The 27,290-nt window shown below is 48.4% G+C and overlaps 1 protein-coding gene across 7 annotated transcripts in view; it reads left to right on the forward strand.

Moving 5' to 3' along the window:
• DTNB (dystrobrevin beta) overlaps window positions 1-26,587 on the forward strand; it is a 243,097-nt gene extending 216,510 nt beyond the window's left edge. The window contains exons 16-19 of one of the 7 annotated variants that reach the window (XM_029232736.1): window positions 16,411-16,570; window positions 17,359-17,448; window positions 24,419-24,453; window positions 26,283-26,587. In XM_029232736.1, coding sequence (XP_029088569.1) covers window positions 16,411-16,570; window positions 17,359-17,448; window positions 24,419-24,423 — 255 coding nt within the window. In that variant the 3' untranslated portion in view covers window positions 24,424-24,453; window positions 26,283-26,587. Of the gene's footprint in view, window positions 1-16,410; window positions 16,571-17,358; window positions 17,449-17,750; window positions 19,524-24,418; window positions 24,454-26,214 lie in introns of those variants that run through there. The other 6 variants (XM_029232737.1, XM_029232738.1, XM_029232739.1 and 3 more) reach the window with 6 other exon arrangements.
• Window positions 26,588-27,290: the final 703 nt, after the last annotated feature.

Genomic DNA, 27,290 nt, shown 5'->3' on the forward strand with positions numbered 1-27,290 from the left:
GAGATAGTCACCTTCCACTAGAGGAATATGAATTCCTAGGACACAGTATCTCCCCCCAGAATACTACAGTCTGGGTCTCAGCAAAGCATCAGCAGAAAAGAAGATGACTTCTAGGTTTTGAGCCCAGGAACCTGGGAAATTGACTGAAAAAACGAAACTGGGGAGATGATGTGGGTTATAGAAAGGGGACTTTGATCTGATTTTGAACATACCGAGTTACATAGAATAGGCAGGCAGTCAAGGTCTGTATCTGGTCTTTAGATATTTAGGGATAGGCAGCTGGAAAGTTAGAGGGGAAACAGGGCTAGCAATGGAGATTTGGAAGTCTTCAACATAAAATTAGTGTTGAAACGATAAACATGGGCCGTAGGGAAAACGCATAGTGGACAAAATGAAGAAAGAGGAGGTAGGAGGGTAGGATTGTGGGTTCTCATGAAAAACCGGAAAGTTTCAAGGAGAAAGTTAATAAGGCAATAAGACAAGGATTTGACAATAAGGAAGTTATCAGCAACCTTGGGAAGGAAATTTTCAGTATGGCACAGTGTAGACAGCTCTGAAAAATTGATTTTGTCTTGTCCAGCCTCCTCACCCCCACCACCATTGGTTTCACCTCAACGGAGGAAGGAGTTATATCTTCGGTCTGCCTTATTGGGTTACGTGTGAATAGATTGTTCTGACTCATGGCACCTTGTTGACAAATCCTCATTTCTTTTCTATCTCACCATGTATATAACCTTTACAGACCTCAGTTTTCTCATCTATAAATTTCCAATCCACAGTTCTTTGATACTTTCATCACTGATACCAATCGATATATTGGGGAAAGGCTGTGAACCAAGAAGGGTCTGCAGAAATCCAACTGGGCTCATTTGACTGATGTTTCCTTTTGTGACTTTGAAATCCTCTGGCCCTCGATTCCTTGTCTGGGTTTTCTAAGCAACTCCTTCCCCAGGGTTTATTCATGCCAACCATCTACCTCCCACTTTTCCAGACAAAAGAAAGCACCCTAAGAAAACATGAGCTGCCCCCATGACGCCCTCTCTTTTGGCTCCTCTCTAGGACTCTGGGCCATGCCTCCCACTCTCTCTCTTTGAGACCTCACACAGCATCCTCGCTTGGCATGAGATTGGATCTGTGACCCTCCACTTGGAGAGCACCTGTAGGCATTTCCTCGAGTCCTGATGCCATGCCAATCTCTAGGGTTTTATAGCTGACCTAAGGCTGGTTCTGATGTTCCAAATTAACAGCAGTGCCAAGATAGGGAGCTTCCTGGCCTAGAGTCCTTAACTGAAGTGAACATCTGCTTAATTTCAGCCAAAGAAGCATATTATAAAGGATATGATAGACTCCTTTGCACTCTTCTCCATTTGCTGCTAATCATAATTTGGCAAGTAGAATTACTCCCATTTGGAGCTGCAGTATAGATGCCCAGTGCTTTAAAAAAAAAGAGAGAGGAGAGAAGAAAGAAATATAGAAGCATGTTTTAGAAAATTAGAGGCAATGGGGCTTCCCTGGTGGCACAGTGATTAAGAATCCGCCTGCCGGGCTTCCCCGGTGGCGCAGTGGTTGAGAGTCCGCCTGCCGATGCAGGGACACAGGTTCGTGCCCCGGTCCGGGAAGATCCCACGTGCCATAGAGCGGCTAGGCCCGTGAGCCATGGCCGCTGAGCCTGCGCGTCCGGAGCCTGTGCTCCGCAACGGGAAAGGCCACAACAGTGAGAGGCCCGCGTACCACAAAAAAAAGAAAAAAGAATCCGCCTGCCAATGCAGGGGACACGAGTTCAAGCCCTGGTCTGGGAAGATCCCACATGCCGGGGAGCAACTAAGCCCGTGTGCCACAGCTACTGAGCCCACATGCCACAACTACTGAAGCCTGCGTGCCTAGAGCCCGTGCTCCACAACAAGAGGAGCCGTCGCGGTGAGAAGCCCGCGCACTGCAATGAAGAGTAGCCCCCACTCACCACAACTAGAGAAAGCCCGTGCGCAGCAACAAAAGACCCAACGCAGCCAAAATAAATAAATAAATAAATAATTAAATAAATAAATTAAAAAAAATAAAATTAGAGGCAATGCAGAAAGACAATTACCTGCAGCTAGACAGGTACCTTTAATAAGAATCCGTGCCAACTCACTACTGCTCTACAAAGCTGTCTAACCGTAAATCCTTCCGTGCTTTTATTATTATGTATTCTAATTAATATATATGACATTCACTGTTTATTCACTGCTTTCACATTTCAAATTTCAGCTCCTGTATTTAAGCAGCTCAGACCTCAGGAAACCAAGAGAGAATCTAGGAGACTCTCAGGCCTGTAGCTGTCCCCAGGACATCTCCCAAATGTGCAGAAGATTATCAGAGTTTATTCTTGGCCCCTTGAAGTTTCTAACCTGAGCTGAGGCTACTGGTGGCCTGTCTTTCCTTCTGCAGCAGCTCACCACCTGGGACAAGAAGCCCTGGACAGGCCACCGACTTTAGGACCTCGTAACTCTGTCACCCTCAGCCAGGTTTTCATCCTCAGCACTATGGACATTTGGGGCCAGATGACTTTTTTTTTTTTGGTGGGTTGGGGCGGGGGGGGTATTCTATGCATTGCAGCATGTCAAGCAGCATCCTTGATCTCTACCTACTAAATTCCAGGGGGAGCACCACACCCACACCGACACCCACACCAGGTTCCTAGCGGGTAAAATTATCCCCAGTGAAGAACCGCTGCTCAGGAATTCCCTGGTGGTCCAATGGTTAGGACTTTGCACTTCCACTGCAGGGGGCACTGGTTGGATCCCTGGTCAGGGAAGTAGGATCAGAGAACCTTTCTCTGTGAGACCAGTCTGAACCCTTGAGGCATTCTCAGCATCCCTTATTCTGAGGTTTAGATATGGGATGGATGGTAAAAGATTTCCAGTCACCTTCCCCCACAAATCACCCCTTTGTCCATATGTCCTGCTTCTGTTAACATCATTGCCAGCACTCCCTACATACATGCTCTCTTCCAGTCCCCTACTCTCCCCACTCAGTTGTCACAGTCTAGTCAACTTTTTCTCCAAAAGCTTGCTTGTGTCTCTCTTCTCCCAATTCCTATCACCATTCTCCATTCCAGCCTCCGTCATCTGTCACCTGGTCTCCCTCTCTCCTGCCTCCTGTTTCTCAGTCCCTCCTTCACTTTGCCCTGGAGCCAGATTCCTAAATCAGACCAGATTGACCACACCACTCTGTCCTCGGAAGTCTTCACGGGCTCCCTCTGCCATTGCCTATAGCAGGGGTCAGCAAGCTTTTCCTTAAAGGGTTAGGTAGTGAGCATTTTAGGCTTTGTGAACCAAATCAGAGATATTATGTAAGGACTTATATAACCATTTAAAATAAAACCATTTAAAAATGTAAAAACCATTCTTAGCTCACAGACTGTAAAAAAGCAGGTGGCAAGCTGGATTTGGCCACGGGCTATAGTTTGCCCATCTATCGCCTAGTAAATAAACTTGATGACCATTTACTTAAGGCTCTGGTTGATTGTGGCCCACACTTCTCTTTCCCACCATATATCTTCTGTGCTCCCTGCATACTAGTGTCCCCACATGCTCCTCCCCTGCCCTGCAACACACACATACAGCTTCCTTTCTCATGGTGCCTCTGTTCATGCCCTTTCCTCACCTGGATTGCCCTCCCCGAGCCACTTCTGCCTATTGAAATTATACCCCTCAAGACGCTCTCAGATGCCACCTCTTCTGTGAAACCTTACCCTGTTCCAGAAGGTCAGAGTTAAACTCTCTCGCCTCTGTGCCCCTTTTCCTTTGTACCTCTGCTACGGTACGGATTTCATCCTCCTTTGTGTGCTAGCTGCATACATGCCGAACTGCCTAGGAGGCTGTGAGCCTGCTGAGAGTGGAGACCTTGCCCCTTCATACCCCTACTTTGCACCTTTCAAAGTGGAATCATGGCAGGTACTACCCCATTGAGCCAGCATGTGAAGCACTTTATGTACATCCTCACCAACCCATGAAGATATTCTTATCTCCACTTTACATGTGAAGAACCTGAGCCTCAGAGAGGTCAAGTAAGTTGCCTCAGGTCACACAGCTAATAAATGGCAGAGCTGGAATCCAAACTAGGTCCATCTGACTGCAAAGCCTGGACTCTAACCACCTTATTATATAGAACAGGGCCTCAACAAAGAGGGGTAGTGCTGGATCAGGTGCCACACCTCATCATACAAGTTTTACTTACTTACCCATAAGCAGCATTTAAGTCTGACTCATTGAACTTTAAAATATCATTGATAGGTTCAGACTGCCTGCCCCATCGTTGAATTCATGTCTGAATTAAGGACCATGCTCTCCTGGAATCCTGTCCTCCTTTGGTTTCTAACATGCAGTCTGAGTGTTTGGTATTCATTTTATAGGGATTTTTCCCTCAGTGAGGCCCCTGATCATTTTGCTGAGAACTAGCTTTGAAATCCTGCAATGAGAACTAATGGGATACCATTTTCAAACAGAGCTGGGCAAACTAGGAGAAACAAACAGAAAGAGGGTAATTCTAGTCTTGGAATTTATGAGCTTCCCTATCTAAAAGTTTAAATTTCAGCTTTCTTTTGATCTTCGGGTTTATGGTGAGTTTTAAGAGGTTGTTCTTCTGAGACAGTCTTAGGAACTTAATACACTTTGCTCCTTCCACTGAGAAAGATAACTAGACATCTTGCCCCCCAGCTCTTTCAGGCTCGGGTAAGCTTTGTCTTCTATATAATTCAGTTTGGCTTGAAAAGGGGCAGAATCATGGAGAATGAGAACCATAACCACCTCCCCGTTGCCAACAGTGTGATCACAAAACACCCAGCAGTCCTGCCATTGCTGTCCATAGCAGTAACCCCACAGGGAGTGACACCTGAGAGCCACCGCAGGCAGTGACAGGTCATGGGTAAGCCCTGAGTTTCCTGAAGTGATGTGGGAACAGGTGTCAGCCCTCTGAGGAGGGACCTCAAGGCAGACTTTTTGGTGGCCCCTCTCCTTCCAGCAGACACACACGATAGATAAATGTGTATTAACGGTGGTGAGAGAAGAGAGACATCATAGAACTGTTTGGCCCTTCTCTTGGGTGTTTAGAAGCCAAGTTCATCCTTAAAAGCTGCACCACCCTTTACCTCAGCGGTGGACACTTTGGGGAGAGGGGAAGGTCTCCAGGCGTGTTCTTTACCTGTTTCTAATTCGCCCCAGAGGGAACCGCGGCTGCTGCTTTGCTCACTGCCACGTGACTGCCTTTTTCATCTCCTCCACCCCTGTTCTCCTTGTGTGCTCACTTCCACCCCTGGGCCTAACTCCCAGCAGTCTTAACTCTTGTCATGTTAGGCAATTATTTTCAAATCTTGCAGCAGGACAGACAGTACAGCGTCAGATAATCCTCTCTCTCTCCTTTTACTTCCACATTTGATGAGACAGCTGCATTTTCCTAGCAGAGCCACCACCTGCAGCAGCTCAAAATAGTCTGTGGGGTTTTTTTTTTGTTTTTTTTACCTTTTGTTGACGAAAAAAAATGTACAAAGTCCATTCTGTATACATCCCAGTTCTCTGTATGTTCACGGTTGCCTCATCTAAATTTCAGACTTGTAGTTCCTTTCTCCCAACATTGTTTTTCTGGGGGTTTTTTTGTTGTTGTTTTTCCGAACGGGCCTCTGAAAATCGGCAGCAAAGAGGCCAGTTTGTTTAATTTAAATACATTGCAGGAAAATGAAGGTAATTGTCCACACAGGCCATCTGCTACCTGGCAGGTGTCCATGAATCAGAGAGAGAAAAATGGAGACTCAAGTGTCTCCTTCTGTTACCATGATAACCGCTTAGCTCAGAGTTTTCGTTGGGTGTGTGTGTGGAGGGGATGCCGTTAATAGTGCTCTGGCGAGGGCATTAACTCTCAAAATCAGGCTTTTTGCCATAAGCCTCCCTGGGTTTGATTACCTGACGATAATCAAGGAGGTAAAAAAAAAATTCATACCTGTTCCATCAGGAAAAAGAAGGGAAGGAAATAGTATTTATGGAGCCCCTACTGTGTGCCAGGCGCCCTGCTGGGGCTGGCTGAGCACAGCCCAGGACTGTATATCCGTCATTTTCCTACTGCAGACAGCACCTCTGCCCCGGCACGGCCACGCTCTCTGCCACAGCATGTGAGTCCCCATCTCCACTCACAGTGTCCTCAAGTCACCTTCTCTGGCGTTCTCTGTACCTGTTTTGGCTCCAATATTAGACTTGCGCTCAAACAAAAGACTAAGTCGGAATCACCGCATTCTCCCTTCTCACATTTCTCACTCGTGTTGGAAATTATGTTGCTATCAAAAATCATGGTTGGCCTCGGCGGTGAGAAGTCTCACCTGACCCTTGTCCCTTCTGACCGCAGAGACTTGGGATCCCAAAGTGCTTAGGGTCCTTCCAGCAGTTTAAGGCCACTGGAAGACGCAGGTACCCATCTTAGCCTTGCTACTAATTTATTTGTGACCTTGTGGCTTCTCTAGGCCTCCATCTCCTCAGATACAGTAATGAATGTTGGACTAAAACAGAGGCTGTTTTCCTGGGGTCACGAACCCTCTGACATTACAAGCATAACCTCTGAACTCTTTCCTTGGAACACGATACATAGCTTTCTCAGGTTCTCAGAATCTTTGCTGATTTAGAAGCAGTGAAGGGCCAGCAGAGGAGAGAGCCTCTCAGATTGTAACATTTCTCTAGCTCTGTCTTTCCAGCAGAATTGTTTCCAACTACAAGGGACCTCTGTCCTCAGAGAACCTGAGTTACAGGGCATTTATTGTGTTTAGTTGTTGGTTAGACACGTGACTGGCCTTTGCTGTGTTCAGGCCTTTGTAATAAGTTGTATTTCAACAAGGTCCCACTGTCCTGCTTCAGGAAACTTTAAAACACCAAGGAGCGTGTTGTGAAGCTCCCCCAGCTTCTCTAGGCTCGCCGCCCCTCTTCTGGCAGCTGAAACCCAGAGGCACGCGATTCTTTTGGACCCTCGTTGGACAGCTTATCCCCACCCCCCTAGTCCCTCCACCTTTGCTGATTTCTGTGTGAGTCTCAGGTTCCGCATGATCTCTGGGTTCCAGCAGTGATGCTCCCCCTAGCCTCTGACTGTGCTGCTTATTCTAGATGCGTTTGCTCTGAGTGGAGTTGCTCAGCAGTCTCCATGGGGAGGGCCTGCCTCTCTGAACGTACAACCCATCTGTGCCTTTGCGACAAGGTGCAGTCGCTCGGTGCAGTGCTTCACCTGCGCCGACTTCAGTGCGTCCATCCGGCACAGACCTATCAGGTGGGCAGAGGATGAGCGGTCTCTAACCGGGTTATAGGTGACTTGTCGGCGAGCCAGGAGAGCTGCCGTGCGCACTGCAGCACTGCCTTCAGCCGTGTGTGCTCCAGACGCTCCAGTCTGTGCTTATGTAATGAGGAGGACCTTATTTCCAACTGTCTTCCTGGAGACAGCCCGTCCTCTGCATACAGCAGTCTGCTACCTGCACCTCCCCACCAGCTGCGAGTGCAGGAGACCTGAACAGGCAGCATCTCCGGTGTGGACTCCGCTCGTGAGAAAGGAGAGTTAGGAGTAGAACATGCCTTATGTGACCCTGAGGTGGCCGCTGAGAGCCCTCAGAGGGGGATCCTTCACTGACAGAGTGGTTATGACCGAAGCAAAGCCTTGATCACTCGGCATTTCTGAGATGAGGTAACTTGGTGAAGGTCGTAGAATCATAGCATTTTATATCTGAAAAATGCTTCCCAGGTCATCTAGTTCGATGCCGCTCAGTTTGTAAATGAGAAGACTGAACTCCAGAAGAATTAAAATGCACGTCCTGTACAGTCGAAAGAAAACCCCAGGTCTCCGGACTTTAAGGGTGCGCCCCTCCCACGGAACCTCACCGCCTCCTTAGCGTTCACCCGGGCCTGTGGCCAGAGCAAGATCCCCTCTTGGCGCCTGTGGCGGCCCCTCCTCTTCTGAGTCATTGGATTTGCAGCAGAGAATTGTCTCCAGGCCCTGCCATTTACTCATTACAAAGTAAAGCGGTTGAAACTTTCAGCCTCAGGACAGGCTAATGCACTGAGGGACTTAGGCACATTCTCAGATCCGGAAAAATTTTTCTTGATTCTCCATGCTTGCTTCTCTTCTCATCCACGGTCCTCTTTCCAAGGTCTTCGGCGTCTCGTGCAGGCCTCTGGGCCTGGTCTCATCCCAAAATTCTCCCTCCTGCTCCCTCTCAGTCAAACGCTCTTCAGATGGGACTGATCTAATAATGCAGAAAGAAAAAACTCAAGCTCAGCACGTGAGTTACCTATGGCTGCATAACAACTTACCCCGAAACTTAATGGCTTAGGAGAACAAGTTTAACTCACAGCTTCTGTGGGTCAGGAGTCCAGGCGCTGTTTAGCTGGGTCCTCACAAGCTGAGGGTCAGGGTTTCTCACACGGTTACAGTCACCTCAAGCCTCAACAGATCACGTCGTTGTAGGCAGGATTCCTCGTGGGTAGTTGAATTGAGGGCCACAGTTCAATGCCGGCTGATGGCTGGAAGGCATCCTCAGTTCCTTGCCAGGTGGGCCTCTCCACAGGGCAGCTCATAAGACGGCAGCTGGCTCCCTTAGCATGAGCAGGGGCAAGAGTGGGAGAGGGTATGTGTGGGCAAGACAGAAGTCATGGTCTTTTATCAGCTGATCTCAGAAGTGACATCCCATTGGCCTGATTGATCAGAAGCAGTCACTACACCCAGCCCACGTTCAAGGGGAGGGGATAACACCAGAGGTGACTGCAGGGAGGGAGGGTGCCACTGGAGGCCTCCTCAGAGGTCTGCCCGCCACAGTTAGTTACCTAGTTAAAGTATTTCACATAAAGCTTTATTGATGACGATAGATTTAGTCCTCCCCGGAGATCATTGCCCGCTCTGGCTACGTTCCCGCTTTCCATTACAGAAGAGAAAGGGTCAGAAACTTGATACACCTCATTGTCATTTAACAAATATTTATTAAGCCTTTGCATGTGGTAAGCACAATGGTAAGGAAGATAAATTTGAGGGGTGAGATTACTGCTGCACAGGGTTCTGAGGGAGGTGACAGTGAAGCAGACAGCTGGAAGACCAGCTGGTCAGACACCACAGAGGGGTAGCGCTCCCGGCAGAGAGAACAGCTAGTAGAGGCCTGAAGGTGAGAGAGTGCAGGCCTTTCAGTAGATGGTTGTTGTCGAAACCGCCCAGGAGCAGAGTCAGTTGACCTCTGTTGCACCAACATATGCCTCATTCCAGATCAACCTCACTCCGGATCCCTCAGCTTCGAGCCTGGCTGAAGTACCTGCATATCGATTACCTATGACTTGTGCCTCTCCCGGGGCCTTTGGGATTTACTGCCCCACAAGGATGCCAAACCGGCATTGCTCTGCTGGACCCAGAATGCGCATAGGGTTCCTGACAGCTCCGTCCTAGCATTGCTTTAATCCAACATGATCCTAAAGCCAAGGGCTGAAGTTTGAGATCCATGGGGAAAATTATGCCTTCCCAGCGGTCTGAGCTTTTCTCTTTCTACTGCTCTGAACAAAGGCAATGTCACGAGTCTGGTTTCTATCTTCCTCAGAAGGCATGTCCTGGGCAGTGATCCCAGGAAGGGGGCCTGATTATTTTCAAGCTGATGGTGGGCAGTAGCTTTCATTTCCTGATCCTAGAGATTTAGCCACATGTGGCTGTCTACCCCTGTCAATCCCTCTTACCTCATTCCCCGTCATCATTTTCCTGTTAAAATATTTGCAGAGGTTCAGCTTCATGTTCTTAAAAAGCAACCTATTTGTTCATCTCCGGTCTTAACAACTGTGACACTCAGTCCTTGGGTGGTGATGCCTGGCTCCAGTCTCACCGAGATTTACTGAGTACTTGCCACATGTTTAATACTAGGTTGGACAGCATAACTGTCCAGATAACTGTCATACAGCGAAGTGAATTTGAATTTCACAGGCCACATACTTAGGAAAAAAAAATTATTTAAGTGGCCTTAATTTCCCTCTTGAGCGCTCACTTTCTGAGATGGGCACTTAGTCTGGGCATTTCTAGGAAAACTCTGAAGCCAGTCATTTCAGGGATTCTTATCCCCTTTCCTGCACCCAAAATGAGTGCTGCACCTTGGGGCCTTTTGCTGGGTGCTGTGGCCTCAGTGGAGGGGTGTCCATAGCTCCAAGTTGACCTGTGCTGAAGCCATCATGTCCTTTGCTTGTTGGCCAGGCCTGGTTCTCGTGGGCAGCATCCTCCATTCGGTGGCTGAGGCATCTGAGTTCGTAGACTCCCCCAGCATCCAAGGTCCACACCTGAGCTCACCAAGGCTCTAACTCCTCTGTGATGGACAGACAGCTTTGGGCTCCTCACTTCTCACAGTATCAGCCTATGGGAAGCTATTGGCTGCGTGGGGTCCTTCCTTGAGGCTGCCCAGGCAACCCAAGAAACGACCTTTATTCTCTCCCCTCAGCCCTGGGAAGGCCCAGGAAAGGCCTGGGCATTGCCAGTATCCACCACTTCTGTGATCTCCTACATCCCACACTGTGCTTGCTCAGGACTTTCCTGCAAAGCCAAGCCTCTGCATCAGACTTTCTTGCCTTCTCTGTAGATTCTCTCGCCTTCTTCCCAGCTTCCTTATCTAGTTTGTATTGGGGCTGAAACTGCTGGGTCTGATTGCTCATAAGCACTTTCCAAACTAGAATGAATTTTATGCTTTATTATTTGCTCCCTCTCCCATAAAAATGGCCAAAAAAGCAGAGGGTGATAATTATAGGGTGAAAGGTGGAGGTTTTTTTCCCAAAATACAGTGATTAATATGTGATAATGTTATCTGGACAAAACCGGACTCCTAAGGTTTATAAACTAGTCGGGAAGAAAAGATGTATACCCTGAAAGACTAAATAATAATAAATGTTTTGTAACCACTGACAAAATAGAAGAGAATATTTCAAAAGATAGAACATGTTGAATTGTCAACGGAAAATTATTATAAAAGTTAAACCGGGGGCTTCCCAGGTGGCGCAATGGTTGAGAGTCCGCCTGCTGATGCAGGGGACATGGGTTCGTGCCCCGGTCCGTGAGGATCCCACATGCCGCAGAGCGGCTGGGCCCGTGAGCCATGGCCGCTGAGACTGCGCATCCGGAGCCTGTGCTCCGCAACGGGAGAGGCCACAACAGTGAGAGGCCCGTGTACCGCAAAAAAAAAAAAAAAAAAAAAAAAAGTTAAACCGGGATAAAAACATCAAAAAGAGATTTCGTAGTATTCCATTATATGGATTAACCACATTTTAAGTCATTCACCAGTCAGTAGATTTTGGGGTTATTTCCACTTTTGACCTATTAAACTAAATGTTGCTAATAAACGTTTGTGTACAAGTTTTGGATGAGCATATGTTTTTATTTCTCTTGGGTACATACTCAGGAGTGAAATTGCTGGGTCATATGGTAAGTTTACATTTAACATTTTAAGAAGCTGCCAGACTGTCTTCCAAAGTGGTTGTACCATTTTACAGTCGCATCAGCAGTGGACAAGGGTCTCCCTTTTCCCACATCCTTGTCAGTCTTTTTGATCGTAGCTATTTCAGTCAGTAAGTGGTATCTCTTTGTGATTTCAGTTTTCATTTCCCTGAGTACTCGTGTTGAGCATTTTTTCATGTAATTTTTAGCTCATTTGTATATCTTATTTCATGAAACGTCTATTCAAGTCTTTGCCTGTTTTGTAATTGGGTTGCCTGTCTTATTATTCAGTTACAAGAGTTTTTTTATATGTTCTAGACACAGGTTCTTTTTTTATAATTTATTCTATATTTATTTCAGCTTTATTGAAGTATAATTGACATATAAGATTGTAAGATATTTAAAGTATACATTGTAGAGACTTAATAAACCTATACATGGTGAAAGGATTTCCCCATCTAGTTAATTGACATGTCCATGACCTCACATATTTATCTTCTGTGTGTGTGAGAGAACATTTAAGTTGTTCTCTCTTAGCATATTTCAACTATACAATAGTATATTACCAACTGTAGTCACCATGTAATATTAGATCCTCAGACCTTATGTTTTAGCCGGAAGTTTACACCCTTTTACCAACCTCTCCCCATTCCCCCACCACTCAGCCCCTGGCAACTACTTTTCTACTCTCAGTTTCTGAGGGTGACTTTTTTTTAGATTCCACATATTGATGATACCATGTGAAGTGTTTGTCTTTCTTTGTCTGGTTTATTTCACTTACCATAAATAACACAGCAGGATTTCCTTGTTTCTCATGGCTGAATAATATTCCATTGTACATATATACCATATCTTCTTTATCCATTTATCTGTTGATGGACACTTAGGTTGTTTGCATATCCTAGGTATTGTGAATAATGCTGCAGTGAACAAGTGTATATGGAGTTCAAATGCCTCTTCAAGATTCTGTTTTCATTTTCTTTTTTTTAATTTATTTGGCTGTGCCAGGTCTTAGTTGTGGCATGCAGGATCTTCTTTGCAGCGTGTGGGATCTTTTAGTTGCCGCATGCAGGATTTTTTAGTTGCAGCATGTGGGATCTTTAGTTGTGGGATCTAGTTCCCTGACCAGGGATCAAACCTGGGCCCCCGCGTTGGGAGCACGGAGTCTTAACTGCTGGACCACCAGGGAAGTCCCTGTTTTCATTTTCTTTGGATATATACACAGAAGTGGGATTATTGGATCATATGGTTGTCCTATTTTTCATTTTTTGAGGAAAAATGCCACTTTGCCTAGTGGCCACACCATTTTACCTTCTCACCAGTAGTGCACAAAGGTTCCCTTTTCTCCATGCCCTCCCCGACACTTTTTTTTTTTCCCCTCTGGTTGCATTGGGTCTTCGTTGCTGCGTGCGGGCTTTCTCTAGTTACGTCAAGCAGGGACTGCTCTTCGTTGTGGTGCACGGGCTTCTCATTGCAGTGGCTTCTCTTGTTGCGGCACACAGGCGTCAGTATTTGTGGCACGCAGGCTCAGTAGTTGTGGCACACAGGCTTAGTTGCTCCACGGCATGTGGAATCTTCCCGGACCATGGATCGAACCTGTGTCCCCTGCATTGGCAGGCAGATTCTTAACCACTGCGCCACCAGGGAAGTCCCGAGGTGGCTTCTCTTGTTGCGGAGCACAGGCTCTAGGTGCCCGGGCTTCAGTAGTTGTGGCACATGGCCTCAGTAGTTGTGGCTCGCAGGCTCTAGAGCACAGGCTCAGTAGTTATGGCTCACGGGCTTAGTTGCTCCATGGCATGTGGGACCTTCCCGGACCAGGGATCAAACCTGTGTCCCCTGCATTGGCAGGCGGATTCTTAACCACTGCACCACAAGGGAAGTCCCTGGACATTTGGGTTTGTTTTCACTTTTTGGCTATTATATATAATGCTGCTATGAACATTTGTGTACAAATTTTTGTGTATACATAGATTTTCATTTATCTCTAGTATATACATGTAGGAGTGCAATTGTTGGGTCATATGGTAGTGAGTGTTTAAACTTTTGAGGAACTGCCAAACTGTTTTCTAAAGCAGCTGCACCAGTTTTATATTCCTACCAGCAGTTTATGAGCATTTTGATTTCTCCACATTCTTGTCAACACTTGTTATTATCTGTCTTTTTTATTATAGCCATCTTAGTGGGTGTGAAGTTGTAGCTTATTGTGGTTTTTTGGGTTTTGTGGGTTTTGTGTTTGTTTGTTTTGTTTTTTGGCTGCATTGGGTCTTCGTTGCAGCGTGCAGCCTCTCTCTAGCTGTGGCAAGCAGGGGCTACTCTTCGTTGCGGTACACGGTCATTGCGGTGGCTTCTCTTGTTGCAGAGCACGGGCTCTAGGTGTGTGGGCTTCAGTAGTTGTGGCACGTGGGCCCTAGAGTGCGTGGGCTTCAGTAGTTGCAGCGCGTGGTCTCAGTAGTTGTGGCACGCAGGCTCTAGAGCACAGGCTCAGTAGTTGTGGCGCACGGGCTTAGTTGCTCCGTGGCATGTGGGATCTTCCTGGACCAGGGATCAAACCTGTGTCCCCTACATTGGCAGGTGGATTCTTAACCACTGCACCACCAGGGAAGTCCTGCTCATTATGGTTTTGATTTGCATTTCCCTAATGGCCAATAATATTGAGCATCTTTTCATATGCTTATTGGATATTTGCATATCTTCTTTAGAGAAATGTCCATTAAGATCCTTTGCCTATTTTTAAATTAGGTTACCTGTCCTTTGATTATTGAGTGTAAGAGATCTTTTTAAAAATATATTTATTTATTTATTTAGGTTGCACCAGGTCTTAGTTGCGGTACACGGGATCTTCCTTGCAGCTTGCGGACTTCTTAGTTGCAGCACGCAGACTCTTAGTTGTGGCATGCATGTGGGATCTAGTTCCCCGACCAGGGATCGAACCCGGGCCCCATGCATTGGGAGAACAAAGTCTTACCCACTGGACCACCAGGGAGGTCCCAAGATATCTTTATATATTCTTTTTTTTAATTAATTTTTTTATTGAAGTATAGTTGATTTACCATGTTGTGTAGATATTCCTAATATAAGTCCCTTATGAGATATATGATTTGCAAAACTTTTTCCCATCCTCTGAGTTTTTCTCACTTTCTTAAAGGTGTCCTTTAAAAATAGTTTTTAATTTTAATGAAGTCGAATTTATCTGTTTTTCTTTTGTAGTATATACTTTTTGTGTCATATCTGAAAAGTCATTGTCTAATCTTTCCCTCTAAGAGCTTTATAATTTTAGTTCTTATATTTGGAATGATCCATTTTAAGTTAGTTTTTGTATATAATGTGAGGTAAGAGTCTAAGTTCATATTTATTTTTATCATGGAAAGATCTCAAAAAGTATGCTAACTTTGCTGTACAGCAGAAATTAAACACAACATTGTAAATCAACTATACTTCAATAACATTTTTTAAAGTATGCTAGATGATAAAAGCAAGTTGCAAAATGATATGTGCAGTATGATACCTGTTCATGCAAAATTTAAAGGCACGAAATATCATATATTATTCATAATTACATATGTACACATAGGTAAAAAGTTTCACACCAAAACCTTTGACAGTGGCTGCCTCTGAAGGGAAGAGAGGAGGGGACTGGAAAGAATTAGTAGTGAAAGGGGTCTTCAGATTTATCTGCAGTGTTTTTAGGTTGGAATAAATTTGACACAATATTAATTATCAATTTGGGTGGTCTGTTATGTTCCACTTTTAAGCTTTTTCTGTATTTTTTTAAGTTTCTCAAATTAAAACACACAGACACGAATCAAAGCAAGAGCGATGGAGAACAGATCATTTCCGTTTGGTCCGGTGCTCACCCTGGGTGAAGCATTGAGCTGGGGCTTTGTGCACACAGCCTGTCAGGCTGTTCGAGGTGGCAGGTTCTGTTTGTACGTGGGGTTTCTGAGCCAGATCCCAAAAGATAATTATCTTCCTTTGAACTCATTTGCACACTTTGGCTTATATTTTCCCAGTTTTGCTTCCAAAGAAAACCCCGGTCTATATGCCACCCTCAGTTGCCCTTCCTCTGAAGAGCAGCAGAGCCCAAATCTCAGCGAGCTCCCTTTAACCGGAGTTTTTAAATTTTATCCCATTGCTCCACGCTTTCTCCAAAACTGAGGCAGAGCCTCACAAGGAAAGTTTGGTTTCCACTAAATGTGTGTCCATTCTCACCTAGTCCCCACAGGATGGCTCACAGAAGACCTCACTGTGTGTGCTTGACGAGTGCAGCACGATGGGCTAGATGACCAGGCTCCTGGGAACAGCCCGCAGCTAGACTCCTGACCCACAAACTCGGGCGCACTCCCTGTGGCCTGGCAGCTGCAGAGGTGCAGAACACGTGTCATTGCCCTTAAAGTAGAAGGGCTTGTTCCAGCATCTCCCGCTGCCGAGACGTGCAGCCTGACACAGAGCTCTTCCTCTCTTCATCCTCGTTTTTCTTCTGTAAAATGGATGCAAAAAAACATGTGCCCCTTCTACTCACAAGTTGTTATGAGGATCAAATGAAATAATGCACCTGAATGTGTTTGCAAACAAAACTCAAAGGTGTTTGTATATTATTTCCCAGCTGTGTGACCCCAGCCCCTCCCAGATCCTCCAACCAGCTACTCTGCTCCATCTGTCCACCTGGAAGGCCCCCCCTCCCTGTGCACGCCTCTACCCCTTTCCCTCCCGCTTTTAGTCCGTTCTTCAGTGTTCCTGCTGCCTCTTCTCTCTCCTCCCCCTTTGTTCTCTCCCTTTCCTTCCCTTTTCTTCCTCTCACCAGTGCTGGAGGCAGCCTGACTCCTTCCTTTCAAATGGGATCGTGCACTGCATTGCACCACTGAACTGAAGCCCTGGGCTGGCTCAGGTTGACTGAAAAAAAAGACTTTCCCCTTCCTCAAAGAGGTAAGGCACCTGAGATGACATGTTTTATCTCTTTGATTCTCCCAGGCTCAGGCCACAGGATCGCCACAGACGTCGCCCACTCACGGAGGCAGCCGCCCGATGCCCATGCCCGTGCACTCCACCTCCGCTGGCTCCACACCCACCCACTGCCCGCAGGACCCGCTGAGCGGAGTTGGCGGGGACGTGCAGGAGGCCTTCGCCCAGGGTGAGTCCAGGAGCAGAGTATAATGGAGCGCTGAGGGGGTTTGGAAACGTGGACAAGATTCCTACTGAGGTTTTCCCAGTTTCTTTTCTTTTGTGCACTTCGCTTTAAATGATCAGATTTTCACATACAGTAAAAATAAGTCAAGCGCTGATCCCTTCTCATTAGATGGGCTGGTCTGCAACAGGAGGTCTGCAGGCTTTGTACATGTGCGAAGTACAGGCCTCCTGGGCTTCTGTGCTCTTTTTTCTGGGTTGTGGGAAGTGCCTTGTCCTCTGGGCTTTGCCTCCTCCGGAGGAATTGGATGGAAGCATCCCCGAAGTCGGGCGCTCGGCCTGGAAAGTCCTTAGAGCAAACAAGAGAAGGAGTGGAACTCTAAACAGGACCTTGCTGAAGCCTCCTTGTCTGTGGAGCTAATGGCCAGCGATGTTATGCGGTTGGGGAAAGACAAGGCAGCTCAGGAAGTCTTCTTGGGGCGGAGACAAGAGCAGGGAGGTGGAGCTGGCGAGTTAAGTCCTGCCTGAGCATTTGTTCTAGAATCCACCTCCTTTGATTGTGGCTGAGAAGTATGGAGTTGACAGGGTCCTGCTCTTCAGGTAGAGAAGAGGGAGGAGGACCACAGACAGACCTGGGTACCGGTGCTCCCGACGGCCTGGGAGCGGGCAGAGCTGCTCGGCCCATCTCCCCCTAGGAGTTCTGCCCTGAGTCCCAGGGCCCCGCCGACCCAGGCGTTCACTCAGCTCTCTCCCCCCGACCCACGTGGCATCGCCATCTGCTCTGACTGCCCTCAGGTACAAGGAGAGACCTCCGCAATGACCTGCTGGTGGCCGCTGACTCCATCACCAGCACCATGTCATCCCTGGTGAAGGAGCTCCACTCAGGTGACGCCCACAGCGCCCACCCAGTCTCCCACCTCCCCCTCCGCGCCCTCCTCGCCGCCTCACTGCGTGGTAAAGCGTCTCCCTAATTTCACCACGCGGTCGTCTTGCCTTCCAGGGATTCGCTGGATGCCTTCATCCTGGGAGCCTCTCTCCCACACGTGATCACATAGAGATAATCACACGTTTAGGTTCCTCTTAAGGGTATGCCCTGTGGAGCAAACACAATTCCGACCTTAAAGAAATTCAGCTCAGTTAGGCCCCTTCCTCCCTTAATTTGTCTTCCATCTGTGCTTCCTCCACAGCTGCTCTTTCCTTAGGCCTGCTCAGCTGTCTCGCTCCAGAGCGTTCCTGGATGACTGGAACCGCCTCAGCTGCAAAAGCTGCTGGACTTTCTCCCGGCTGCCTTTCTGCTCTCTCCTATTTGATTTGGTTTTGAAACCCTATTCTCTCCTTTTGTCCATGACGAGGCTCTGATTTCACTGGAAGTTCATGACCTGAGTCTGTTGCTTCCTTCGTTCCTCATGTTCAGTCTTATCTATGACTTCTTTCTCAGTCTGTCTGTCTCTTAGCTATTTCAGTGATTTTCCAGAGACCCTTACCTCATGGCATATTTCCCCTTACATAATACCCGGGAAGGAGAGAAAAAATAGAAGGCCATTATCAGCATGTCTTCAAGAATCCCCATGATTACATCAGTTTTGAAGCCGTCAGGCATTTTGCTGATCTTTTTTATGGTGGTCAGATTCCCGTGTTATATATTAAACAAACACATTCCCTTCCTAAGTGCTGTGGGTCACTCATACAGATGGCCCTCTTTTGTGTCTTTCCACCTAATGTAATGCTTTTGGATACCTTGAACTAGCTTAACAAGGTTATTGAATAAAAATATAAAGCAGGTTTTCTGTGGGCTGTTCAGACACATGTACTTATTGAAACACAATACATTGAAATCATCTGTGCATGCGCTTAGGGAAGGCGAGCCTCGTGTACTCCTTCGGACCTTTGTAGGAGAAAGCATATGCCTTTAGTGTTGTCATGGGACCAGGCCAAGGTCTGGCCCACGGCTTCGCTCTCAGATCCGCTGTTTTCATTTAGAAGAGAATAAGTGTGTGGCCTGTGTTGTTTTTTTCAGTACAGTTAAGATGCCAGTTCTCCTGTTCAGGCAGCATTACAGTAACACTGTCTCCGTTCTGGTACCATTTCTCAATCCCTTTTAGAAGCACTGCTCCCCTCCACACACACATAAACAGAAGAGATGGCCACCTTTGAGATGACCTCATGGGTGATTAGAAAGTCCCTTCCCTAACATAGCTCCCACAGATGCCAGAAATCCCACTTCTGGAGGGAATTTCTTAGGGGATTTCAGGCATGGAAATTAACCACAATCATGCCTCATGGCCACGTATTAGGTATTGTGCAAAATGAGTGGTTCATGAGCTCATCACACTAGTTTGGGAGGTAACTAGACATCATTAAACACAAAGCACATAGAGACCAAACAGCTTCATAATAAGTAAGGGTATGGGGATAACTCAGCAATCTCTCCTAGTAAGAAAGGATAGTTTTAACAAAACCATGTAATGTATTTGAAAGGTACCTTAGAGATCACATTTTCCACTTCCCTTACTTTAGAAATGCAGTGAGTGATTATCAGAAAAGAGATTTGCCTAAAGTTACACAGCTTGAAGGGGCAAAGCTGGTCCTAGAGCTTAGGTCTGAACATTAAGCCGATGCTCTTACCACCACACTGTCCTTATCCCCGCACAGGACAAGGGATCATGTCTGCAATCCCACGAGGGCCCCTTTCACTGATGCTCCACTCTAAGTCCACGGTAGATGTGGACTAGCCCCACACATGGCCCAGTATCTCTATCAAACACAGAGGTAAACTCCCTTTACATGCAAGGCTGCCAGTTTCTCAGTGAGTGGAAGAGCCCAACACCAACGTGTGTTTTTTTTTAATTTTTTTAACTTATGTTTTTGGCTGCATTGGGTCTTCATTGCTGCACGCGGGCTTTCTCTAGCTGTGGCGAGTGGGGGCTACTCTTTGTTGCGGTGCGCGGGCTTCTCATGGTGGTGGCTTCTCTTGTTGTGGAGTACAGGTTCTAGGCGCACAGACTTCAGTAGTTGCGGTGCACGGGCTCTAGGGCGGGCGGGCTTCGGTAGTTGCAGCACGCAGGCTCAGTAGTTGTGGCTCGCGGGCTCTAGAGCGCAGGCTCAGTAGTTGTGGCGCACGGGCTTAGTTGCTCCGCAGCATGTGGGATCTTCCTGGACCAGGGCTCGAACCCACGTCCCCTGCATTGGCAGGCGGATTCTTAACCACTGCGTCCCCAGGAAGTCCCCAACCTGTGTTTACCATCACTGTCGAGATTTTCTTGAGGATGAGAGTAGGTGCTCAAATTATCTTCCATGTATTCTGTACGGCGTGGACATGCTGTTTATATCCATAGCTTGCCCTCCTCATCTTTTCTGAAATCTTTTCACAAATGATGGACTCTTAGAGTTGGAAAGGATCTTGGAAGTCATTTCATCCAGCTTGCTGCCTGATATAAAAGTCCTCTGTTTGAATATTCCCAGCGAGTTCATTCATGACCAGCTCTCCTCACTGGGAAGTTCTTCCTTATCAGGGAGCCAAAATCTGCCTTTCTATAGCAAATTGATCCTCATTCCACCCTCTAAAGCTACCCGGAGTGAGCTCAGTCCCTCCTCTCATGTCAGCCTTTCCAGTATTTGATGGCAGATCACGTGGCTCTCCTGCAGCCTCTCCTCTTTAGGCAGCCGTTCACAGTTCCTTCAGCCATTCCTCATGTGACGTGGGTTTCACTTGACCATCCCGTGTGCCCAAGTGTTGCAAGGCCCTGGTTCAAAGTGAGTTTCCAGGGCTGAGCACGTCTCCACATTGCAAGGGGTCTTCCCCCTGACCCCCACTCCACCCCCAGCACAGTGAGCTCTGCCACCTCCCTGAGCAGGCCCCAGGGAAAGTAACCTTAGATGGCATTAGCTTTTTTCCACACAGCCACTTTGCACTGTTCAGTCATTTTAAGTTTGTCATCAGCTAAAACCAGGTTTTTATATGTTTGTTTTGTTTTGTTTTTAACGAAAGCCAGTGTTCATCTAGGTATTCCCTGCTGTACACTTTTATCATTGTTTTCTTGAACCTGAATGCAAGGTATTAGCCATATACCTAGTAGATATCATCACCTTAGAGAAGCCAGCAATAGAGCCAGAAGCTGGGTGGGTGACATTAGACTGCACTGCTCTGGGCTCAGGGCTTATGGGGACATGATGCTGGGGCATGGACCACACAGGGTGCAGACTAGGTGATTTCAGCACCCTTGGAGACCTGAAGCCATGAGCTTTTAGCTAGGGTTTCATCCCAAGCCTCCTAAGCTACTCGCTTCTTCCTCCTCCTATGCTTCTACTGTGCCGAAGGGTCACTGGCCTCCTTGGACTTGTTTTCACAGCAGGGGAAGGTGCAGAGGAAGAAGAAGAGAAGATGCAGAATGGGAAAGACAGAGCTAAAGGCAGCTCCAGGACCCCTAGTCTGAATGGGAGCCAGAGCCCTAGCCCCTGAACGGAATCCCCCTCTCCCCTTTGTTTCTGCCTTCCTTCCTGCTGCCACCTTTCCCCAGAGCTTTCAGACCCCCATGGATCCTTCTCCCTACTTTTCCCAACTGACCATCAAGTTTTTCCCTAGAGGTGGTTGTGTCAGTGGATCAACAAAAGCTTTCTGATCTCCTGACACTATGATAGACGGATGGGATACAGGAAGTAGATACAATTAAAACACCAAACGTGACCCCTTGCCTCAAGGAGTTTATTATAATATAGTTAGGAGAGCAAAATTAAGATATGCAAAATAAATAGGAGATAAAAGGAAGTGGCAGGAAAAGTTAGTCATCGAACTTTGAGCGTATGATTATAAATACAAGGAGAGTTTCTGAAAAGGCAGAGATGATTGTGGACAGAAGAGCCAGATGGTTTTGCGGCTTCTCGGAGGAATTAAAAGCAACAGAGAGAGGTATCAGCACGGGACAGTAATGCTTCCTCATTTTATTGTATATAAAACCTTCTTAAAAATAATGTATGTTCAAAAGAGCTGTGCTAACTGATTTCCATGTATAATCTCATTCAGTCCTCAACAACCTGGTGAGATGTGTAATATAATGATATCCCCACTTTGCCAGTGAGGAAATAGGCGCAGAGAAAGTTAGATCAACTAGCTATTAAGTGGTAAAGATTGGATTTGAGCTAGGTCTTTCTCACTCCAAACTTCATGCTCTTAATCTTCATGTTTCTATGTTGCCCTGAACAGATAACACATTTCTCTTTGGACATTTGAGAGTTAGCTGTTATTTCTGTGATGTATTAATATGTCCAGTTGCTGGATTCCTTCAAAATATAAGCTCCACAAGGTGGAGACTTTGGTCTGTTTCGTTCAGGTTGTATCCCCAGTGCCTAGAACAGTGCCTGGCATGTAGTGGGATGTCAGTAGATTCATAAACGTAAGGAAATAAACAGGCTGGTGTGCAGCAGAGCACTTTGTCAGGGAGAGAAGTGGGTGGCTGCCCGGAGGAGGCTGTGGAGCCTGAGGTGGAGCCGGCCCAGCTTTCTCGGGTCCCTGCTAAATGCTCTGCACGTAACACACGCTTCCTGTTTGATTCCACGGCTCCATGAGGAAAGGCTTCTAGACAGGGCTCAGGGTGGTTAAACAACGTGAGGCAGTAAGTGGCAGAGCCTGGACTCAGCCCAGGTGTCTCTAACACCAGTGCCCATGCTTTAGTCTGAGCCGACTGCGAGACCACGTGAAGGGAGAGAAGTCTTAAGGAAGGGTGGAAAGAAGTGGATACGGGAAAGGAAGTTGTGATGGGAAAGGGGGAGCATCTTGGGAGGGGTGTGTCCAGAGCTTTTACCCATAGTGGCTGGTGTGGATAAGAGAGTGAGGTCTTTGAAGTTTGTCAGCAAGGACACTGGAATTGCCAAGGAAGAAACGGAGAGAAGAAAAATGTACTCCAGGTGCTGAAATCATCGAGTGAGTCAGAGCAAGGCCTGGGAGAAAGTGGACGATAGCTATGATGAATTGCTGAGAATGATGTATTTGGCATGGCCGTCAAAAGGTCAGCAGTAGAGGGCAGCGGTGTTTGAAACATCTAGAAATGCGGCAAAGAAATGGAGAGAAGACGGACTTCCGCATACCGATGGGGGACTAGGAATAAGGCAGGAGGGTTGTAGTGCAAGAGGTGAAGAGAAGAGGAGACACACAGAGATAGATTTACGCTTACGTAAACACATGCTGCAAACACATGCATGCACGCACACACGGTCCCACCAGATCCCGGCATTCATGTGGAATGTTCTTGGCTGAAGACATAACAGCTGCTTCTTTGGCCTCTCTTCCCTTATACCCCCCTCCCTTCCCAATAGCTTTTCCCATGGCCTTTCCTCAGTCTGCCCCGCTCCCCCGAAGCACACAGAGGACTGTGCCTTGACCACTTGGGCCTTGCCCTGACCACAGACTTAGACCTGGTTCAAGTCTGGATGTAGGCTCTGTCTCACACATGGACTGGGTATGGTTTCCCTTGTCTGGTACCCGGTACCCTCAGGGTCCCTCTGTCTTGGCACCTGTGTTGCCCTGTCAACATCTCTTCTTTCTTTGCACCTCTTGCTTTGTATGTCTATGTGAAATCTTTTCGTGAGAACGCCTGAATTTCTGTTTCTGTGGCTTTTAGGTGTCATCCCCAAGGGGAAGAGTATTAAGAGTTGTTGGGGTGAGAGATGGGTAGGGTTTAAAAAGGATGTTTGACTCTCAACATTGTATAAGGTCCTAGGATATGTCCCTATAGTTAACGTGTGGCTGTTATGTGGGTATAGTTCTAAAACCACGGATGGACCTTCTGATTCTCCACTGTGATCTAGGCGTGAGATTTTACTATAGACTGAGGTAGCCGTAACTACTGTCACCTAGGCATTAGAGGGCAATAAGTATCAACCAGAAAGAGAGAGCGATTTGCTTCTTTGGGGTTGAAATCATGCTGACATAATACAAACACAACTGGGTCAGCACCCTGTCAGGCGTAGTCTGCTCAGTGCAAAAACTGTGAGAGCCAAATGGGCACTTTTGAAGAACCCACGACTCAGCCACACTTCCCAACCACATTCACCTCTGCCTCGGCCTCTCCCTGCCTACCCTGGCTCCCTGTCTGGCTGCACCCTGGGGAATGCTTCTGCTCCGCTGGATTCCCACTTTGCATCCCCTCACCTTGAGGAGTCAGTACTTACAACCAAGACTATATAGATGAAACGCAGGCTGACATAACTTCCCCCATATTACTTCAGAGCTCTAAATTCGTCTCAGCTGCTCCACGGCCTCATTTTATGTCCCTGTGTCCTTCAGAATCACCTCTCCCAGAACCTGCCCCCACGGTGTTGGGAGCTATAAATCCAGTTTGCACACCTAACGCTAGTGCGTGTCTGGTAGACTGACAGCAGTGGTCCTTGGTGAGAATAGATACAGGCTTTTGAGGGTCCAGGCGATCGTTCAAGATTTCAGGGTGAACAAGAGTGTGATTTAGCATCCCAAGCAGATACGTCTGTGGGAAGGAACTACTGCTCCTCTCATAGTTTAGACCATTTTCACCTTGTTCGCTTTCAGAACCACACGGACTGTGCCCCCTGATGTAACTGCCCCCTAGGTTTAAGGTAGATTCCTTTCCATTTTAGTAGCACCGTCCTCCTCCTTCTGAGAGGCACTTGTTTCCATGGCTCTATTAGGTCAGTTGCAGTTGCTGGTTTTAGGTTGGGTGACTCCCCTCTGTTTTCATACCTGGTCGGGCAAAGTCGATCTACGAGGAGCAAAAGGGGAGAGGCAAGCCCAGGAGCCCATGGGTCAGGGAGGCCCCAGGTGAACATCCGGGTGGCAAAGAGACCCCGACTGTGACCTCAGCATATCGTTTGTGTCTGTGCTGCACAGGTTAGCGGAGGAGCCGGGACAGAGAGGAAGCGCGGGTGAGTACGGTGTGTTCTCTGCCCGCCCCACGGCCCCTTTCCCTCCTCCCTTTCCTCCGTCACACTTCCCAAGCCAGAGCCACCCCGACACGTGAGATCCAAGTTGGGGTTTCCTTTATGAGCCCAGCTGCTCCTCCTCTCTGCTCAGCCCCGCCAGCATACCGGCTGGGCCGCATTTCCAGGCCCGGACCCGTCCTGCACTGCTGTGGGCCTGGGCCTCGGGCAGGCCTTGGTGTCACCTGTGTTGGGATGCAGGTGGCAGACCAGACGCCGCTGGCTGAAACCGGCTCTGGGAGCGGGCGTCAGAGGTCAATCCCAGGGCTGCCGCTGCCTCCTTGCTCCTGATTTCCCCCAGCCACTATCATTTCTCTCTGGGGATCAAACCACAGCCAGCGCGGGATCACACTGACTCTGCCAAGCCGACCAAGTCGTTTCCCATGACGCCTGGCCAAGCTGCACCTTCTCACTTCCTAAAAAAAATTGATAGAAGTACAGATTTCCTCACAGGCAAATGCCCGTTGCCTTTAGGAATTAGTCTTTCACGCTTTTCCATCTCAGGACCTTAACTTTTATCTAGTTCCAGTTCCAAGGTATTGCAGTTTCAGGGCATGCACTGCACACTGAAAGGAAAGGACGAAAATGATTGGACAACTAATCGGTTCAAGAGAAGGGTTCTTTCAAGGATAGATGCCTTTGGTGCAGCCTTGACATTTCTCTTTATTTTTCAGTCTTTTCTTCCCTCCGCTCCCCCACCTCTTGTGTTTAAAAGTTAGGCCATCTTCCTCAGTTACAGATCTTCCAGGCAGAAAAGCCAGGGCTGCAGCCCACGATCCAGAAAAGGAACTTTCCCAGGCCCTTCTCAGCAGTATTATCCTGGAGCAGCCTCCGGGCTTTTCCTGACACCCCCGACTTCCCCCGTCTGCACCAACCCGTTGGTTCTGTCCTGCTGGCACTCCAGGACCTGCTGTCTCTGAGCCTCCACTGACTCAGGGATCGTGCAAGCTAAAGATGGGCAGTGCAAGCTGCGGAAATTGTCTCGCTGCCCTGGAAACCACGGACCCTCCAAGGCTGGGGCAGGCTTCTCCCTGAACTCACTGCGCATGCAGACGAGGCCCTTCCTGACAGCAGGCCTTGGCTGCCGCAGCCACGAGGCAGTCAGGAGCTGACTTGCCCTCGGGGAGCCTGTCAGAGCCCCTCTCCTCGGGGCACACAGGAACTGGGGGACGAGGAGAGGCGTGTCTGCCACCTGGCCAACCACTCTTCGTGCACATGAGGAAACTAAGGCCCACCACCCAGGAGCTCGGTGCCGGAACTGGAATCGGAGCTGGGTCCTCTGCTCCTAGTGCTGTCCTCTGACCCCAGGAGGAATATTGAGAAACTCACCACTAGTGGAGAGTCAAATGGAAAGCCTGCACACTCAGGTGGACCCTTAAGCTCTGCTGTCTTCGGGCACGCGGCTAGGCTTTCTCCCCTTCCACTCAGCGCTTCTCAGCACATCTCTGCCCTTCTCCTCAGTCACAATTCTTCCCATGAAACCACCACATTCCAAACCTTGCACTGTGAACACAGTTCTTTCTTTCCTGGAAACATTTCCTGACCCTGTGACCTAAGCAAGGACTCCAAAGACTCGAGATACCCCCAGAAAAGAGAATGCCCCCTTCCCTGAAAGGGGGTGTGAGTATTGTCGCTCTTGGCATATCCCGAGTTGAAAGGTAAGCGTCCCAACAGCGCCATCCTTGCACATTGTCTTGTCCCCAGCAGACGTCAGCAGCCTTTGCTCAGAGACTCTTGGCAGTGCCCGGGAGTCACAGTGCGTCTGTCCTGCACAGGCACAGGGGACGTGGAGTGAGCTGGCACCGACAGGAGGAAGGCGAGGTGTTCCCCCAGAGGCGCATTGCTGTCCGTCTCTCCGCTGCTCACCTGGACCAGGCTTGCAGGCTGCCAGACGTCACCACCCGCTGGGGCGAGGGGAGCCCAGACGGTGGGAAGTGGGAGGGACTGCTGGTGCTGCCTCGGGCACACCCCCCCACCTCGCCCAGTCCTGCATGAGCTGGCATCTTCACTCCCCTCCGGGCACGGTCTCATCGCTGCAACAGGAGTTTACTGGAGGTTGAAAAGGGAAAAGAAACAGCACGAATCTCCTGTGTGTGTGACCTGGTAGAGTTCTTGCTGGCGTCTCGCCAGCACTCGGGGTGCTCCCCAGGATGGGGGCACAACTTTCCACCTGACCTTTGACCTTTAAAACCAACAGGTTTTCTTCCCTCAATCATGCAGACAGCTTCAGGCCCTGCTCACTTCTACCAACATTCACACCCTGGCCACGGTGCTAAAAATAGCCTCCTGCCTTTCTCTCTGCTTAGGCTTCCGCCCTGTTTGATGCCTGCACTGCAGCCCAGGCGGGAAGCGGGAGCAGGGAGAGAGCTCTACACTGCAACCCCAACAAATCCCCTCCTTGCCCTCCTTCCCCTGCTCCTTCTCCTCCTCCTTCCCCTGCTCCTTCTCCTCCTCCTTCCCCTCCTTCCCTTCCTTCCCCTCCTCCTCCTCCTTCCCCTCCTTCACCTCCTTTCCCTCCTTCCCCTCCTTCTCCTCCTTCCCCTCCTTCCCCTCCTCCTTCCCCTCCTTCCCCTCCTTTCCCTCCTTCCCCTCCTTTCCCTCCTTCCCCTCCTTTCCCTCCTTCCCCTCCTTTCCCTCCTTCCCCTCCTTCCCCCTCCTCCTTCCCCTCCCTCCCCTCCTCCTTCCGCTCCCTCCCCTCCTCCTTTCGCTCACTCCCCCTCCTCCTCCCCCCTCCCCCTCCTCCTTCCATTCCCCCCCCCTACTCCTTTCTTCCCTCCTCCCCT

This window comes from Monodon monoceros, unplaced genomic scaffold (genome assembly GCF_005190385.1).
Source record: "Monodon monoceros isolate NGI ecotype Baffin Bay Population unplaced genomic scaffold, NGI_Narwhal_1 Super_Scaffold_19, whole genome shotgun sequence".
Taxonomy (NCBI): domain Eukaryota; kingdom Metazoa; phylum Chordata; class Mammalia; order Artiodactyla; family Monodontidae; genus Monodon; species Monodon monoceros.